The sequence below is a fragment of the Pectinophora gossypiella genome, chromosome 1 (genome assembly GCF_024362695.1).
Source record: "Pectinophora gossypiella chromosome 1, ilPecGoss1.1, whole genome shotgun sequence".
In the NCBI taxonomy this organism is placed as follows: Eukaryota; Metazoa; Arthropoda; class Insecta; order Lepidoptera; family Gelechiidae; genus Pectinophora; species Pectinophora gossypiella.
The window spans coordinates 12,635,570-12,653,143 of record NC_065404.1 but is presented as its reverse complement, the minus strand read 5'-3'; the positions used below and the strand labels follow the sequence as shown (position 1 = coordinate 12,653,143).

The 17,574-nt window shown below is 39.3% G+C and overlaps 4 protein-coding genes across 5 annotated transcripts; 2 read left to right on the top strand and 2 right to left on the bottom strand.

Moving 5' to 3' along the window:
* Positions 1 to 15: 15 nt before the first annotated feature.
* On the top strand, positions 16 to 4,377 carry LOC126370194 (Golgi apparatus protein 1). Of its 2 annotated transcripts, none has more exons than XM_050015298.1 (7): positions 16 to 974; positions 1,127 to 2,823; positions 2,910 to 3,057; positions 3,134 to 3,360; positions 3,587 to 3,770; positions 3,951 to 4,057; positions 4,158 to 4,377. In XM_050015298.1, the coding sequence occupies exons 1-7, from the start codon at positions 206 to 208 to the stop codon at positions 4,320 to 4,322; spliced, it is 3,297 nt and encodes a 1,098-aa protein (XP_049871255.1). In that variant the 5' UTR covers positions 16 to 205; the 3' UTR covers positions 4,323 to 4,377. The 2 variants fall into 2 exon arrangements, with proteins under 2 accessions (XP_049871255.1, XP_049872033.1); XM_050016076.1 differs by having other exon boundaries at positions 3,951 to 4,061.
* On the bottom strand, positions 4,366 to 6,191 carry LOC126382114 (DNA primase large subunit-like). The gene is made up of 2 exons (XM_050031907.1): positions 4,825 to 6,191; positions 4,366 to 4,682 (listed from the first exon to the last, which is right to left on the bottom strand). Exons 1-2 carry the CDS (start codon positions 6,053 to 6,055, stop codon positions 4,426 to 4,428), a joined length of 1,488 nt encoding a protein of 495 aa, XP_049887864.1. The 5' UTR covers positions 6,056 to 6,191; the 3' UTR covers positions 4,366 to 4,425.
* A 971-nt stretch (positions 6,192 to 7,162) lies between these two features.
* Positions 7,163 to 15,196, top strand: LOC126369414 (endoplasmic reticulum transmembrane helix translocase). Its single transcript, XM_050014218.1, has 10 exons — positions 7,163 to 7,614; positions 7,695 to 7,784; positions 7,862 to 8,068; positions 8,336 to 10,285; positions 10,908 to 11,160; positions 11,402 to 11,598; positions 11,905 to 12,047; positions 12,471 to 12,603; positions 12,845 to 12,988; positions 14,473 to 15,196. The coding sequence occupies exons 1-10, from the start codon at positions 7,360 to 7,362 to the stop codon at positions 14,575 to 14,577; spliced, it is 3,477 nt and encodes a 1,158-aa protein (XP_049870175.1). The 5' UTR covers positions 7,163 to 7,359; the 3' UTR covers positions 14,578 to 15,196.
* A 30-nt stretch (positions 15,197 to 15,226) lies between these two features.
* LOC126367075 (adult-specific cuticular protein ACP-20-like) lies at positions 15,227 to 17,314 on the bottom strand. The gene is made up of 3 exons (XM_050010515.1): positions 17,113 to 17,314; positions 16,119 to 16,208; positions 15,227 to 15,729 (listed from the first exon to the last, which is right to left on the bottom strand). The coding sequence occupies exons 1-3, from the start codon at positions 17,128 to 17,130 to the stop codon at positions 15,310 to 15,312; spliced, it is 528 nt and encodes a 175-aa protein (XP_049866472.1). The 5' UTR covers positions 17,131 to 17,314; the 3' UTR covers positions 15,227 to 15,309.
* Positions 17,315 to 17,574: the final 260 nt, after the last annotated feature.

Below are 17,574 nucleotides of genomic sequence, written 5' to 3'. Positions count from 1 at the left end.
GTTCAATCATTCATTTCATGTTTTTGTTATATTCCGTGTGGTGATAATCGTGAAGTTTTTTTTTACATATTTACAATGAATTTCCTTTAATTTCTTATAAGACTAATCAATTTACGCGAGTTTCTTAGAATATTTTCGAATAATGTTAATACTGGTGTGGTAATCACTTATAAAACTGTCGACCGATTCTCTAGCCGGCAACGAAATGCTTACAAATGGGTTATTGTTTTATGCGCTGTGGATTTTAGCTGCGTTGACAATAAGACATGTGGAAAGTGCGCAAATACCGAATGACTCGATAAAGTCGCCAAAGGACAGGTATATTTTATCGACGAGCGGTTGCGGACCCCTGGAGAAACAATGCTCGCATCTTGATGATGACCTCGCCCTTCTTTCGTGCGCCCTCAATGCCTGTCACAACAACAAGACTCAAGTACCGGTCAGCTGCCAACACAGAATATGGACTCACCAAGCTGAACTCATTGACAATAGTTTCCTGGATTATAAACTGAAGGACCCCTGCCAAGATGAACTAGCCATACTAGAATGCTTAAGCCCTACAGAGTTTGGTATCGACTGCATATTGAAACGTAAATCTAGTGTGAGAGACAAAAGTTGTTGGAGAACTATCAATAAAATTGAGTCTTTAATTCTTAATGATTGGCAAATAACTAATAACTTTTTGAGGAACTGCTTGGATGATATTCAGGGTCACACCTGCGGCAGGATACCACAAGATGTGAGAAGTCTGTCACAAACTCAGACATTGAAATGTCTTCTGACCAAAGAACCATTATTGAAGCCAGAATGCCAGTCTGAAATGACTGCACTCAATGAAATGAAATATGCTACACTGCAACTGGATAAAATAATATTTGCAGCTTGTAATTTGGATCAAAAAAACTTCTGTCCAGATGAAGTTCCAGGATCATGGCTAATGTACAAATGTCTTGTAAAACATAAATTTGAGAGTGGTAAGTTTCATTAGTTAATTGTTATTCACCATTCTGTATTGAATCAATACTTTATACCTACTTAACCCTGTTACACTTCACCAGTTATCCTGAAAAATACCTTACTATTTTAGACCATAATCAATGTTTTTTATGTATGTTTTGTCTTTCAGCTATGACTAGAAGATGCCAAGACCAATTGTTTTATGATCAAAGAAGTATGGTGATGAATTATAAAAATAGTAAAGGTTTAGTCAAATCTTGTAAAGAAGACATTAGAAAATATCACTGCAGAAAAGGAGTTGTGGATGATAAGGATGTGAGACTTGCACAAATCTTGCTCTGTTTAGAGAATGTCTCAAGAAATGAAACTACTAAGTTGTCACCAGAGTGCATGTCTGAAATGACTGACCATAGGAAAATGCTCATGGATGATTACAGGTTGTCTCCAGAGTTAATGCAAAATTGTGCCAATGATATAAAAACACTTTGCAGAGGTATTGAAGCTGGTGGAAAAACAATTCATTGCCTAATGGCTCATGCAAGGCCAAGAAAAAGGAAAGAAAAGCGGATAAGTGTGGTATGTCAGAAGTCTCTGGAAACTCTTGTGCAAGAGGCTGATCCAGGTGAAGACTGGAGAGTTGACCCTGTACTGAGAAAGGCCTGTAAGCCTGTTGTAGACCAAGCATGTAGGGAAATCAATGGTGGTAATGGCAGGGTAATGTCCTGTCTCATGGAAAAACTTGGAACCAAATTCATGACTAATGATTGTGAAACAGCTTTATTGCAAATTCAGTACTTTATATCTAGAGACTTCAAGCTCGATCCTCAGTTATACAAAGCATGCAAATTTGATGCAGTCACTCAGTGCAAGGCAAAACTTCAATGGGCCGACCCTAATGAACACCAGTCTGAAAAGGATCCTTTAGTTTTACCATGCCTATACAACTATGCATATAACTCAGACTTGAGAGGTAAATTGAAACCTGCCTGTGAGCAACAAGTGAGAAGAGTAATGAGGCAGAGAGCAGTCAGTGTAGATTTACTGCCAGAGATTGAAGACTTTTGCATAGATGACTTAGCTAATTTGTGTTTCGAAAATACTGGCAAAGGGGAAGAGATTTTGTGTCTACAGAACAAAATAAAAGATTTATCACCCAAATGTAAAGAAGTTGTGACAAACTTTACAGAAACACAGAGTGGTCACATTGAACTCAATGCTGTTGTAAATATAAATTGTAGAGTTTCTATAGAGAGGTTGTGCTCTTCTGAGCTGAAGAGCAAGAAAGACGAAGATGATGTCATGGAGTGCCTGATCTCCCACAAGAATGACCCAGAGATAAAGGCAAACCCCAAATGTCGCGCAGCTATAGAACATGAACAATTGATCTCATTAAAAAATTATAGGTTTACAAGGAAATTCAAAAATGCCTGCAAGTCCTATGTTGTAAGGTATTGTCCGAAGGCACAAAATAAGAGTCAAGTGGTTGCATGTTTAAGTGAGATAGTAAGAAATGACACAATCACAAGGAAGAAGCATACAATATTCAAAGATTGTAGACAGCAGCTGAGAAGTCAACTCTTTCAACAAAAGGAAAATATAGATTTGGACCCAGAGCTAAAAGAAGCATGTCAGAAAGATTTGCTGATCTACTGTGATAAGGTTCCCAATGCAGAAGCTGCAGCACTGGAATGTCTCCAAACAGCTTCTGGCAAATTGTCTGATGGATGCAGAAGAGCAATTTTTGTGGTAAAAAAACAAGAGTTCATAGATAATGCTGTTGACTACCACTTAATAACAAGTTGCAATGACATGATAGACATGTACTGTCATAATACTGAAGCATCCAAGATACTTGACTGTCTAAAGGTGAGTATTGAGTTACTACTGTTTTCCATAAACATTGGTGTATTTACCCTATTTCAAACTTGTATTCATTAATAAATTATCCACAGGCCCATCGTCAGAAACCAGACTTTAATGAGAACTGCAAGATTGTTATAGTGAACAGAATGATTGAACAAAATGCTGATTATCGTTTCAATAATAATTTGCAAAGTGCTTGCAAAACAGATATAAAGAAATTCTGTACTGAAGTAATTGGTAGGTATCTTTATTATTAGCTTGACATTATTCATGAGCTGGCTGTCTGTATCTAACATGAGAATTCTCTTTTCAGCAAATGAACCACAAGACATCGAACTTCAAGGCAAAGTCTTATATTGTCTCAAAGATAAGTTTAGAGAATCGAAACTGACAAAATCATGCGAGAATGAGTTAGCAAATGTTTTAAAGGAGCAGGCCCTGAACTATCGCCTTGATCCACTTCTAGGGAAATTGTGCAAAGCAGAAATACAAACCATATGTGCTGTACCTAATGACTCCATAACTAACTCTGATGGACAGGTGAGCTTTGCTCATTTCTCACACATATTTTTATACAGCAGTCAATTTTTTTTTAATATGGTATCAGTTACCTATGAGAACTTTTCCCACCTTATGATAGCCTGAAAATTGCAAAATTTATTCATTAATAAGCGTCTCTGTACTTGTGTCTTATTGATGCAGCAAACCATATCTCAGATCAAATACTTGGGAACTTGCTGTTGGTATAAAGCAATTATAATTTCAGGTTGAAGAGTGCCTGAAGAATGCACTTTTGAATCATAAAATCGTATCGGCTGAGTGTGCACGAGAGGTGGTCCAAATAATAGAAGAAGCAGAAGTTGATATAGAGGCTGACCCACTTCTTGAGCGTGCATGTGCACAGGATTTGCTCACATACTGCTTAGATCTGGAACATGGTGCTGGCAGACGTAAGTCACTAGAACTTTTTAATAATGTCCAGACCAGTAATGGCACTTGATAGTATGTTTGTCTGCTCTGCAAAAGGTGGTCACTGATTAAATTGAAGTCTGGTTGACCTTTAAAAATATTTTCTGTTCTGAGCTTTAAACAGTGGAGTGTTCTAGGCTAATGATTGTATTTGTTTTCAGGCCTCAAATGTCTGAAAATAATTTTAAATGATAGTAATAGAAAACTGGAACCTGAATGTGAGAAGGAACTGTCAAAAAGATTAGAAATGTATAGATATGTAGCTGCTGTAAGTATGTATATACTAATAATTTAAATATAAGTCATGTCTTTTATGTACTTAACTATTTATTTGAAACTAAATAATAATGATAAAATGTTTTTTGCAGGTAAATGTGATAGAAAACCTAGGTGATGTGTATAAGGAGATATCAATTTCACCAGCAAAAAAATACTTCCTAGTTGTAGGCATGTCTATTGTAGGTTTAATTTTTATATTTGGTTTATATTGTGGCCGCTTGACTAAGAGAGCTATGTATGTTAAGAGAAAATAGAACAAATTTATCTTTATATCAAATCAATAAATAAGTCAATAGATATTTTAGTTTATGATTAATATTTTATTTCCCTTAATCTTATACAAGCTTATAAAACAAATCATTCATTCCATTCTTGAATGTCATCGAGATCCATATCTTCAATGTTATTAAGTGGTTCTCGTTTAATGCTTGTAGTTTTTTCTTTCTTCGGTTCCACTTTACTGTCTCCTGTCAAAAGTTTTTGACTTTCCTCGAAAAACTGGTTGGGATGATTGATGCCCAAACTAAGGTCGGCATTGTGGACTGTATCAAAGTATTTGCTGCAAGCAATTTGGAAGTGTCCTTTCTTTGCCATATCCACAACCTCATTAACAGCTGTAAAATAGTTTAAAATGTTATTCTTTAAAGTTACCTGATAAAAAATTGTATGTAAACAATGCAAGTTATTTTCTAAACCTTGACATAATATTTTTATAAATGATAAACAAGAAACCATAACAGATGTTAGTGACTTTACCTTGTGACTCAAATCCATAGCCTTGTAGCTTATTTTTCAAATTACTAGCATCACAATGCTTGAAAGGACATCCATGACAGTCTCCTGGCCCCACTGATGTGCTAATGATCTTCATACAGCTAAATGGGGAATAGTTTCTCTTACTCCCTTCCTTACCATAGTTGTATCTCACATTATAAGCATATTGCTTCTCAAATTTGTCCAAATCCATAATTTTAGTAAATTCTTCTCTCCAGAATCTCAAGGAATCCTCTAGAGTTACTCCAATGCCTTTCAAGAAGAGACCGTACTGAAGTCTTCCTCCATGCTTTAGGTGGTGAGCTAATCTTAGTTGCTCATGGAGTTGTCTCATACAAAGAGGGAATGATTTTGCAGATAGTGAATCTAAACTTTCAATTGGTACTACTGATTTTGTATCAGCATAGTCATTACCAGCATATGATTGATGAAGACCACGCAACAAAGGCACTAGTCGTTCATCTTGTTCAATCTCACCTAGATGGTGGGAAGCAACGGCTAAACTTTGCTTCAGATGAGATCTGAACTGAGCAGAGAGCACAGATATAAAGTCTTTGTGTGAAATATATGCATAACCACCTTTCAGGTAAACTTTCCTTGCCTTGACCAAGTCTAGAACCTCATAGAACTTTACTTTGTAAAATTTCATGTTGTCTATATTTGAGTGTGGTGTAGACTCTCTTAACAAATAGATGAGATCATTTTTCTCTTCCTCCGATATATTGGTGTAGCACAAGTTATTCAATTTGAAAAAAACATCAACTGTTTCACTACCCATGTTTATAAATCTCAATTTAAAAAGTTCCAATTCTCTTGCGACGAACCAGCGCCGGAGTTCCTCGGTCCTGCAATATGCTAGACGAAGTATGAAATGAGCAATGTGATCTTTACGTCGTGCCTGTAACTCAGCTTCTTGAGTACTGCATGTAGTATCCTTGCAAAGTTTGGCGTAATATTTCAAGCCTTGGTTTCGCATGTCTGATATCACATATTCTTTCCATTCTTCCGAGTATAACCTATATCCTTTCAAAGTTGTTGCTGCAGTCAAACACCTTAATAATTTCAACCTCTCTAAGGCTAAACTTTCAAATTCTTCAAGGGATATATTATCCGTTGGAGGAACTTTATACATCTGCAGATCATGAGGATAGGTCTCGACTAGACTACCTGATATTGGTGCCTTCGTAGATTTTCTTTTTATCTGAAGATCCATGTTTGTGGCAAATTCTTAAAATTGTACACCACCGACTAATATAATAATTTCTTCATGGACTCTACAAAAACATAAAAATTGAGGAAAATGCACGAAAAAGCGGTTTATCAGAGAAACTGTCAACTATTCGCGCCAAATCTCGATTTGACAATGACATTAAACATTTACATTTTTAAATTTCATTGATCGGATACTGTATAGATGGAATTTATGGAATCATTCATATAATAAATAATCTTTTATTTTTTTTGTTTTGTAGTTTTTTGCATCAAATTAAAACAAACAATAACGTAACGTAAGTAAACGATAACGGTACATACGTTATAATTATAATTTTTTTTTTTTGTTTGGTTTTCCCCGAAGGGTGAGGCAAAGGGAACTATGCCCATACAGCCATGTCTGACGTATTTTTTTCTTGATGATTAATGAAATGATGAAAGGTAATGATGATGAAACCTAAGCCCCCACCCTCGGAGTAGACTCCTACTCCGAACCCCAAACGAATTAACTCAAAAGTCCGCATAAACTTTTGAGTTATGAAGCGGCTTCCCGGCACGAAGCGAAAATAGGCAGATACACTTTGTTTATTGAATACTCCAATATAATAACACTCGCGAATGTCTTCCGACTAACTTAATGCGATCATTAACCACAAAACACCACTTCGTATTAATTATTTAGATTACTCAATGAAGAAAGCAACTGTCCCGTTCCCGTTTCCCGCCGAAAAAACAAAAAAAAAAAGTATATTAAATGCGAAATCCGAACACTAAAATGACACCTCATTCTACGCATCTACGTTGCTTCGTTTAGAAATACCGGAATAAAAATATTTTATATATAAATTTTCCGGTGTCTTGTTCTTATATGATGCTACGTAGAGAAAAGCGATTTAGTAGCAATAACTGTACCCTAAAATATTGTAATGTTGTGTAGACCGCTATTAAGTAAGACAAGATTGTTTAATTTCAAATTTTTCTGAGTTAACCGAATTGAACGTGACACGCATACTCGTAGCTTTTTCTCTTTCGCTCTCACGTGATGTGATCATCTTCTTGCCTACTCCCTCCACGCACGTCCTCCTTCCATCCCCCTCCCCCATATCTTCCTGTCATGTCATTCACACCGTCTGTCAATTTTTCGAGCAAATTGCAAAATTATCGGAATACATTTGATCCTTATTGAATTATAAAAAAGAAAAATGTTCAATGATATTCACTTACTTATTAAATAACTAAATATAGATATAATTACCAGTAGCAGTCGGGAAGGTATCATTTCTTCGTATTCTGGTGTTAACTAAGATGCAGTCGTCACTAGACGATTTAGTGCAATATACACAGCTTTTCAAGCCGGTGCCACTGGTTCTGCAAGGGACTATATTACCATTTTTGATAATTTACCCGGTAGTGTTTTATTCATGGATATTCGTATATGGTTTCGAGGAAAACTTCGAAGCTGGATTTGTGACGGTCGCTGTGGTTGCTATCATACAAATATTGATATGTCTGTGCTGTTATTGGAGTGTTCACATTCATTGTTTCCTTTCGTTTTCAGCGGTAAGTCATTTTTCTATTTTAACAATATTAAAAACTGTATGATATGCTAATTATAACCTCTCATTCCATGCATGTTTCAGGTTAAAGATCCTATACAAGCTGAAATAGTGAAAGTAGTTCCAACTTCTAACAATGGCTTCTCTGAAATTGTTAAACTGCATCACACAAAGGTAATAAGCATACCCCCCTATCTATGCCTACAGCTTTTACTGTTGGTAACTTTACCTCATATTTGTGTGTATTTCAGTCTGCAAAAAGGGACAGCCTCAATCCAGATGTTTGGTTCATGTTTCAAAAAAGCAAGTATGCATATGACTGGGATAAGAAAACATTCCACACAGTTGTATTCCCTGTCAACAAATCTTATGAAGAGTATATGGAATCTAAGGGGTACGGAGATGATGAAGCTATAGAAGCTGCAGAAAAGGAATTTGGGAAAAATGAAATGGTTATGGTGGGTAAAGAGTTATATAAGTGCAGCAGGGTCTGCGTGACAACTGCACCGCGCGCGGCGCCAATTATATTGAGGCCAATAATCACAGTGAATGCTATCTACATATATAGACGTCGAACGGCTATCGGCCTAAGCCCTCGATATAAATCGAGCCGTGCGCGGCGACAGTGCATTGAAAAATGAGTTGTTATTTTTTTGAAAGTTCCAATTGCAATCTTAAAGTTTAAACTTTTGAACATTCTGTCTAATATTTTTGTCTGATTTTAGGTTGTACCAGAATTCATGGAACTCTTCAAGGAGAGAGCCACAGCTCCCTTCTTTGTGTTTCAAGTCTTTTGCGTTGCCCTGTGGTGCCTTGACAAGTATTGGTACTATTCAATATTTACTCTCGTGATGCTTGTCATGTTTGAGTGTACATTAGTCCAACAGCAACTGAGAAACATGTCCGAGATCAGGAAAATGGGTAACAAACCGTACAATATAAATGTGTACAGAAGTAGACGGTGGCGGCAAATTATGAGTGATCAACTTGTGCCTGGAGATATTGTATCCCTCACACGCTCCGTCAATGAAAACCTTGTCCCCTGTGACATTGTGCTACTAAGAGGGTCTTGCATAGTTGATGAATCTATGTTGACAGGTGAAAGTGTTCCACAAATGAAAGAGCCACTTGACAATGAAAAGAGTCTTACCCAAAATCTTGATCCAGAGGGTGACGGTAAACTTCACATGCTTTTTGGTGGAACCAAAATAGTACAACACTCATCTCCTGGTAAAAATGTGTCATCTGGCCTGAAAGCACCAGACAATGGCTGTGTTGGTTATGTCATTCGTAATGGGTTCAACACATCACAGGGTAAATTGTTGAGGACTATTTTGTTTGGTGTTAAGAGAGTTACTGCCAATAATCTTGAAACATTCGGTTTTATATTGTTTTTATTGATATTCGCTATTGCGGCGGCTGGGTATGTTTGGATTAAAGGATGTGAAGATCCAGAAAGAAACAGATATAAACTATTTTTGGAATGTACTTTGATTTTGACGTCTGTTGTGCCTCCAGAACTTCCAATTGAGTTGTCACTGGCTGTTAACACATCATTATTGTCATTGTCAAAATTAGCGGTATTTTGTACAGAACCCTTCAGGATACCTTTTGCTGGTAAGGTTCAAATTTGCTGCTTTGATAAGACTGGTACATTGACAAGTGATAATCTGGTGGTAGAGGGTGTAGCTGGTATAGGAGATCATAAAGATGCTTCTGTGATTCCTCTTAGTGAAGCTCCTATGGAGACCATTCAAGTTTTGGCATCTTGTCATTCTTTAGTCCAACTTGATGATGGGATTGTTGGTGATCCTCTGGAAAAAGCGACCCTGAAAGCAGCAGAGTGGAATCTTACAAAAGGAGATGCAGTGGTGCCAAAGAAAGGGAAGTCACCAGGCTTGAAAATTGTTCATAGAAATCATTTTGCAAGTGCTCTTAAAAGGATGTCTGTTATAGCGGGCTATCAGATAAACGAGCGCGGTTTTATGGAGACGCACTACATCAGTAGCGTGAAGGGTGCGCCTGAGACTATCAAAACCATGCTGAAAGAGGTCCCTAGTCATTACGACCATGTTTATTTGACATTGTCGAGAAGAGGCGCAAGAGTGCTTGCTTTGGGATACAGGAATTTAGGTAAATTAAGTTCACAAGAAATAAGGGACTTGTCGAGAGAGGATATCGAGTCTGATTTGACGTTTGTTGGATTTGTGATCATATCTTGCCCATTGAAGAGTGATTCGAAGAGGGCAATAGCTGAGATAGTAAATGCTTCACATTCCGTCGTAATGATAACTGGTGACAACCCACTGACAGCGTGCCACGTAGCTAAAGAACTAAAGTTTACTTCGAAACCTGAAGTGCTCATACTGACGCAAGAAAGTGAGAAATGGGGATGGAAGTCGATTGACGAAACATTTGATCTTCCAGTAAAACCATATAAAACTGCAAATGAACTAACTAATAAGTTTGACTTGTGTATAACTGGTGAAGGTTTAACGTATTTGAATGAGCATCATCATAAGTTTTTGATAGACTTGATGCCGTATATTAAAGTGTACGCTAGATTTGCGCCAAAACAGAAGGAGTTTGTCATAGTGACGCTGAAGTCTCTGGGGCATACGACTTTGATGTGTGGAGATGGAACAAATGACGTCGGGGCATTGAAACATGCGGATGTAAGTATCTGAAATATTATTTCAGTTTAAGACATAAAAATATTGAACTATACCTACACACTTTACACTAAATCACGTTTACAAAGGTGTGCCTTATTAATCTGAGAGGGTAATATGGACTACTTAAGTTCAGGTTAGTGGAGGTGTCCATCTCAACTGAAGACAATTAACAATTTGCAGCCTAACTTGGCATTGTTCAGAGTCAGATAAAGCAAACATTTATTTTCCTCAGCTATAAACATTCTATAACCATGTTACTATGGTGGTAGATTATATAGAGTTCTCTGCTAATGCTACCTTTGAATTAAAAATGTTTGATTGACTTTTTAAATATCGAAAATAGACTGAATAGGCATTTAATAAACCACTTACTTACTTATGAGGAGCTCGGTGGCGCAGCGGTAAACGCGCTCGGTCTGCGATTGTTGAAGTTAAGTAACTTTCGCAAAGGCCGGTCACAGAATGGGTGACCACAAAAAAAAGGTTTCATCTTGGTCTCCTCCGTGCTTCGGATGGCACGTTAAGCCGTTGGTCCCGGCTGCATTAGCAGTCGTTAATAACCATCAATCTGATGATGAAACCACTTACTCATCAGTTGACATTGTGGTCAAAAATCTTCCAGGTTGGAGTAGCAATATTAGCGAATGCCCCGGAGCGTCTGCGCGAGAGGCAGCGTGAGGACCGTCCCGTTGAGCCGGAGCGTCGGCCTCCCGCGGTGCGAGGGGACACACGCGCCCAGACGCGGGCTGAAGCCGCCGCGAACCTGCGCCGCGCCATCAAGAAGATGGAAGAAGAAGACCAGCCGCAACTCGTGAGGCTCGGCGACGCCAGTGTCGCTGCGCCGTTCACGAGTCGGCTGTCTAGTATACTCTGTAGTGAGTGCATTATCTGTAGCCTTTGTTTGTTGTTAGAAGATGACTTGAAATTCATGTTGGTATATTTTATGATACATATTATAACAAAACTGTAACTATTCCGGGATTTGTTCGCGCATCACGCAAAAACCACTGAACGAATTAAATGAAAATTTTGACGGACGAAATTTTCCCTCCAGACCCGTGGTACAACTGCAATGTCCTTGCACTTTTGTATTTTTTTGTAATTTTGTGCTTCCAGTCTGCCACATTATCAAGCAAGGCCGCTGCACGCTGGTTACCACGCTGCAAATGTTCAAGATCCTAGCTCTGAACGCTCTGATCTTGGCGTACAGCCAATCTGTGCTCTATCTCGACGGCATAAAGTTCAGTGATACGCAAGCAACACTGCAGAGTTTGCTGCTTGCTTCCTGTTTCTTGTTCATATCCAGGTCTAAGGTATGTGAAAATGTTTACCTTTTTACAATACAATAATCCTGATAACTTACACACACAATAAAACTTTCAAGAAGAAAGGTTTCTATCACTACTTCTATCGTGTTGGTTAAGAGGTGGATTACCAACTTCAAGGTGATTTTTGGTCTTGTATCACTACTACAACATGGTAAAAGGAAGGAAACATCTCATTCTTACAGTGTGCCGCTTAACGCGTATCTGAGTGCGAGCGAGACACAATCCGCGCGCCCTCCCTCTTACTCCATACAGCTATTTAAGACTCTAATAAGACACTAACTTTTCCGGCAGCCATTGAAACAGCTGTCGAAGCAGCGTCCACTGCCGAACATCTTCAACGTGTACACCATAATGACGGTGTTGTCGCAGTTTACGGTGCACTTCCTCTGCCTCATCTACTTGGTGCACGAGGCGACCGTACGGTCTCCCGGCAGGTGAGACATTCACTGCGTTTTGTACAGCCCTAATATATGTAACCACTTGCTCTAATATGGTGTATTTGACCACTGAGTATTGAAAGTACTGTCGAGATAATGACGGTGCTCTGCCTCGTCTACTTGGAGCACGAGGCCTTCATACGTTCTCCTGACAGGCTAGACGCACTAACATGCATGATAAAATAAAACATGCAGAAAGTACCTTACCTATTTGGGCTGTTCAGCCAAGTTCGTAACCAAAATTTTGTGACTAGTTATGAAAGAAGAATTTTAATCACCGTTTCGTAACCAGTTTTGAAACCACACATTATTGACGGAACACGTAGAAATGTATTTTTCAGCGAAATGTTGTCCCGTTCCCTAATATGATAGAATACTTCTTTAAATCTACAATTTTGTATTGTTTTCCTTTCATTACAGAGACCCGAGGCCTAAACTGGACATGGATTTAGCGGAAGATGAAGAACGGGAGTTTGCACCGGATCTTCTGAACAGCACTGTGTACATCATTTCTATGGCTTTGCAGATATCTACCTTCGCTATTAACTACAGGGTGAGTCCCAAAAAATATACATAATAAGCATATTATTTTTTGTTTTGATTAAAATAAGCAGCTTTAACAGTATTTAACCTGTGCAAATTACCCGCCGAGCAAGGTCGCATACCAGAGAGATGACCAGGGTACATTCTATTCAACAATATATTTCTTACTTTTTATTAGATACATTTTCGTCGGTTTATATTTTTTTTATTTTCATTACTTTTTTGAGCCTGTGATGTCTATTCCTCCCCAGGGCGAACCCTTCATGGAAGGACTCCGGGACAACAAGCCTCTTCTGTACAGTATTATGATATCGGGCGGCGCAGTACTGGCGCTGGCAGCCGGCATCATCCCCGAGCTGTCCAGCATGTTCGAAATCGTCTACTTCCCGCCAGACGTGAGTAAAGTCTTGAGCAATATCATGTACTCACTTTAGAACCCTGCCGCACTATCATATTTGACATTTAATGAGACTTACGGTTTAATTTGTCAAAAAAGTTAATGTGACATGGTTTCAAAGTGTATACATATTGGTATTCGTTTACCACCGTTTATAATGTCTAAGACCTTTAATGAACAGTCATTGCAAGTCTAGATTAATTTAGTTCTATCTCTTACTGTCCCTTCCTGCTACCCAACCAACCCATATACCCGAGAAATGAATTTCGAACCTAACCTAACCTAAGCTGTATTGGGCTGGCTTTCCCTTCGGTCGCTTTTGTAAATAACCGGTTCTGTCAAATCTTCAGGTTAGGTAAGCGGACCCTGTGAAAATGGGATAACGCAAGGGAGATAATGACTTACTATCTCTTCCATAGCTTTTAGATTCAGTACCAAAGCTCGCCACCGGCGCTTTTTTTTTGTAGTACGGGCAGGGACTGTTGTATGTTATTACTTTATTTCGCTATGGAATACCTAGATGTCGCTAAACGTATAAGCTGTCATATGAAAATAAGTGCCACCTAGTGACAATATGTCGTATCATTATGACACTGATAGTTAGTTCAAATACCTACCACCGGCGCTTCATTTGCGCCCGTTTTACTGGCATTTTTTCTAGTATGACTAGTACGTAGTATATTAGTTACTCCATGCTACCAAAGAGAACATTTAAATCGAAAAAAATTCAGACTCAGACGGGACTTGAAATCGCAGCTCTTGTCAAGACGGGACGAGCGTGTTAACCATAACACCACCGGGTGCTCCTCCTGTCCATGCGAAATTATTTCGATCTATGTATCATCATTTAGCCGACGCCATGCTACCATTTCAGAATGCGCTTTGTTGATAAAAAATGTCTGGAAAATCATCATCATCATCAGCCCATAAACGTCCCCACTGTTGGGGCACGGGCCTTCCCTATGGATGGATAGGGAGATCGGGCCTTAAACCACCACGCGGGCCCAGTGCGGATTGGTGGTTATTAACGACTGCTAATGCAGCCGGGACCAACGGCTTACCGTGCCTTCCGAAGCACGGAGGAGCTCGAGATGAAAACTTTTTTTTTTGTGGTCACCCATCCTATGACCGGCCTCTGCGAAAGTTGTTTTACGTCAACAATCGCAGACCGAGCGCGTTTACCGCTGCGCCACCGAGCTCCTCATCTCGTCTGGAAAATAAAATTTGTTTTTTAATTATTTGTGTCAACTGTAATAAAAAATTTGGGCCTTCATTTTATATAACATTAGAGAGTCTATATACATCTCATTGCTGGGAATAGGCCTCGCCTCATGATATAACAGAATTGACAAGCTGTTCCTTTATGGATTAGTAGACATGGTTGGGCTAGTATCCATTTGCCAAAGTTTACAAACCCCACACGTATATATTTTTTGCTAAATAGGTGCCATATTTTGACGTCACAATATTGTTTGTTCCCAGTACCGGCTGATTTTAGTGCAAGTGCTGATCGCAGACATGGTGTTTGCATACTTAGTGGACCGCGTGTGTCTCTGGCTCTTCGGCGAGGGCAACCCGCGATCATAGTAACCTACGATCGCAGCAACCCGCGATCGTAGCAACACGCGACTATGCCAACCTACAAACGTAGCAACAATTATTGCAACCTGTAATCGCAGCAACTTGCGATCGTTGCAACCATTGATCGGGGCAACCTACTTACTACACGTTCCGAATCTTATTCCTGTACTAGCCAATATTATGTGTAAATATTGAAGAACGGGCGTTGGGTCTGATGCGTTAAAATAGTGTCTTATAATTCGATGCAAAAAAGTAAGCTTTAGTCTATCATTAGCGACAAATTGAGAGATAGGTAAATAAAAGGTTTTTTTGTATAACTAAATCGTGATAGCCTAAATCTATATACATCTCTTGCATGGAATTAAAAGACAGATACACGTCTAAAATGCATTCCATAGTAATTTGTATGCCATGGCCATGGCGTGTTAAAAAATGTACCTCAAATCGAACTGTCAAGTCGGTGAATTTGAATATTGAATACGATATTTAGGGACGCAATAACCGCTCAAATATTAAATGCATTTAAGTATGAATGTGTCAGTGGTATTTTATTTATAAATGTGTAGTAACTTATGTGTTGTCTTTCAACAAATTGTCTAAGAAATAAACTGAAGTATTCTGTAAATGGATTTATTTTACTTAAAGCTCCTTACACTATAGATGTTTTCGCTTATGAAATGATTGGCGTTCACGAAAACACGATAGGTCGTGATAACGTTATTCGGTGGGGTCTCCCGATTAGTGTTTCCATCCGCCGAGTCCTCCTAGTCCGAGGCCATAACCGCCGAGTCCGTCTAGGGCTCCGAGTCCATAGCCGCCTAGGCCGATGTTACCATAGCCGATGCCTCCGAGGCCGATACCGAGTCCGACGGGAGCGGCGAGGACGGGGGCGGCGGCGATAGGGGCGGCGAGAACGGGTTTGCTTATAACGGGGGCAATGAGCTGTTGCGGGTGTGCGGCGGGGCCCACTCGCTTCACAACAGCGTTGAACCCTGACACGGGGTCGGCAGAGTAGTCTACCACGCGGATGGTGCCGTCGGGCTCGGCGAGCGAGTAGGAGCCCTTGACGACTCCGCCGTCGCGCACTTCGGTTTGAGCCTTGTTGTCGCCAGTCGACGGGTCGCTCACGGCGTAATTGAAGTTGTAACGAGGTATCGACTGGAATTAACATAGTACGTCTTTTTAAATGCCTACAACACACAACCTAACGTGTGAGCGAAGAAAATCCACCTAACTATGTGGAGAGAGCATGAAGTAAAGCACAAAAACCTTTAAACTAGGATTTTTTATACCTAACCTACTCACCCCACATGACGTTTTTTTTGACGTGACTTATTGTAGATTTACCGCAGATGGCATTAATTACTTGGCCGGACAAATGGGGAGCGCTGAGGGCTCTCACCCGGTTCACTCCACATGACAGAAACAACTTATTTAAGTAAATATACTTACCACGTCAACCTTAGGCGATGCAATAATAAGAATAACCCTGATATGCACTGAGGTCGGTTATCTCACACGGATGATAGAAGAAGAAGGATACTCACAACACTGTCAACTCCTACTCCGATGGGTGCTATGCCACCCAGTCCGAGTCCGGAGGGGGCCGCGGCAGCCGCTCCTAGGACGCACGCAATCTGGACACAGGAAGAAAATATTAGGTAGGTGTTTCCACGTGTTCATAATTATCATAATACATACATCATGCCTATTTCCTGTTGGGGTAGGCAGAGACCACTTTCTACGATTCTGACACATCACTATCACTTCTCCCACTCTCCTCAAAGACTTCATGCATGTTTGCCGGTTTAGAGTAGGTACTCTTGACCTGGCCTTTCTTTAAAACGTCCTGGGTCTCACAAACATAAGTAATATTCGTCAGAAATGTGGTAATCTATGAAAAAAGTTCGCATTGTTACTTTTTTCTAAACGTCAAAACACGAAATTACTACCTACTTATAGAATTTCACTGTGACGTCATAGAAAAACGTGATAAAATTGAACTTTTTATTAATTTTTTCTTGATTAAAATTCATCATAAAGATCAACTTAAAAAATAGAAAAAGGAAAAAATTTTTTCGTATTTAGTATTTATCATAATTTCATAATTTATATTGAACACGACCCAATTGTTAAAATCCATACTTATCTACCTTCCGAATGCCGGAACGCAGATCTCGTCCAGACACAATGTAAAATTTATTGTGTCTGGTATCTCGGCAGATAAGAGGTTAAGTTCTGTCGCACATGTTATACTTATTAGGCAGGCTGAGTAGTGTTCCATGCATGATATGCATTATATGTGCAAGAAAAATCCTTATTCTTCCTAGACTATGCACGCTCCCGTTGTCCCAAAAACACGTACGAAATGCGCGCAACTTTGCTCGTGATAACACATACTTACCTCTAAGAAAGCAGTGGAATCCGCGTGGCTTCTGAATACACGGTTCGTACCACTTAGTGGTCCATAATCCAGACGGCTTACATACCTAAGAATACACTGAACACTAAAGCTAATTTACAAAAAGCCAAGTTCCTTACCGCAACATAGAAGAACATTTTGCTTGGTTGATTAAAGTATCAACGTTATCACTTGAGCTGTTGAAGCAGTATGATGTCCAGTGCAGTCGCTTCACCGTTTTATACGCACCGAGTCCTATTAGTTAATCCTTTTTCCTCCAGCTTTTCACGCTTATTGACTATTCGCATAAGTTTGAACGTATTGCTGCGCCATTTTCGTAACATGTCGTTCAGTTGCATTGGTAATCACTTAATTACTTCGCTTAGACATATTCATAATTTGTTTCATCAGATTCCTGTTTATTAAGCTGAAAATCGACGGAAAATTATCAAGACATTACACTCATTTGGTAATTGGAATGCGTATTAGGTGATTTGTTTCCGATGGCCTACCGGATGCATCGGAGTTTCCTTACAACTTGGTAGTGTTACAAAATGTCATACATAATTCAGTGTTCTATGCACAGCCACAAGTTATCAGAA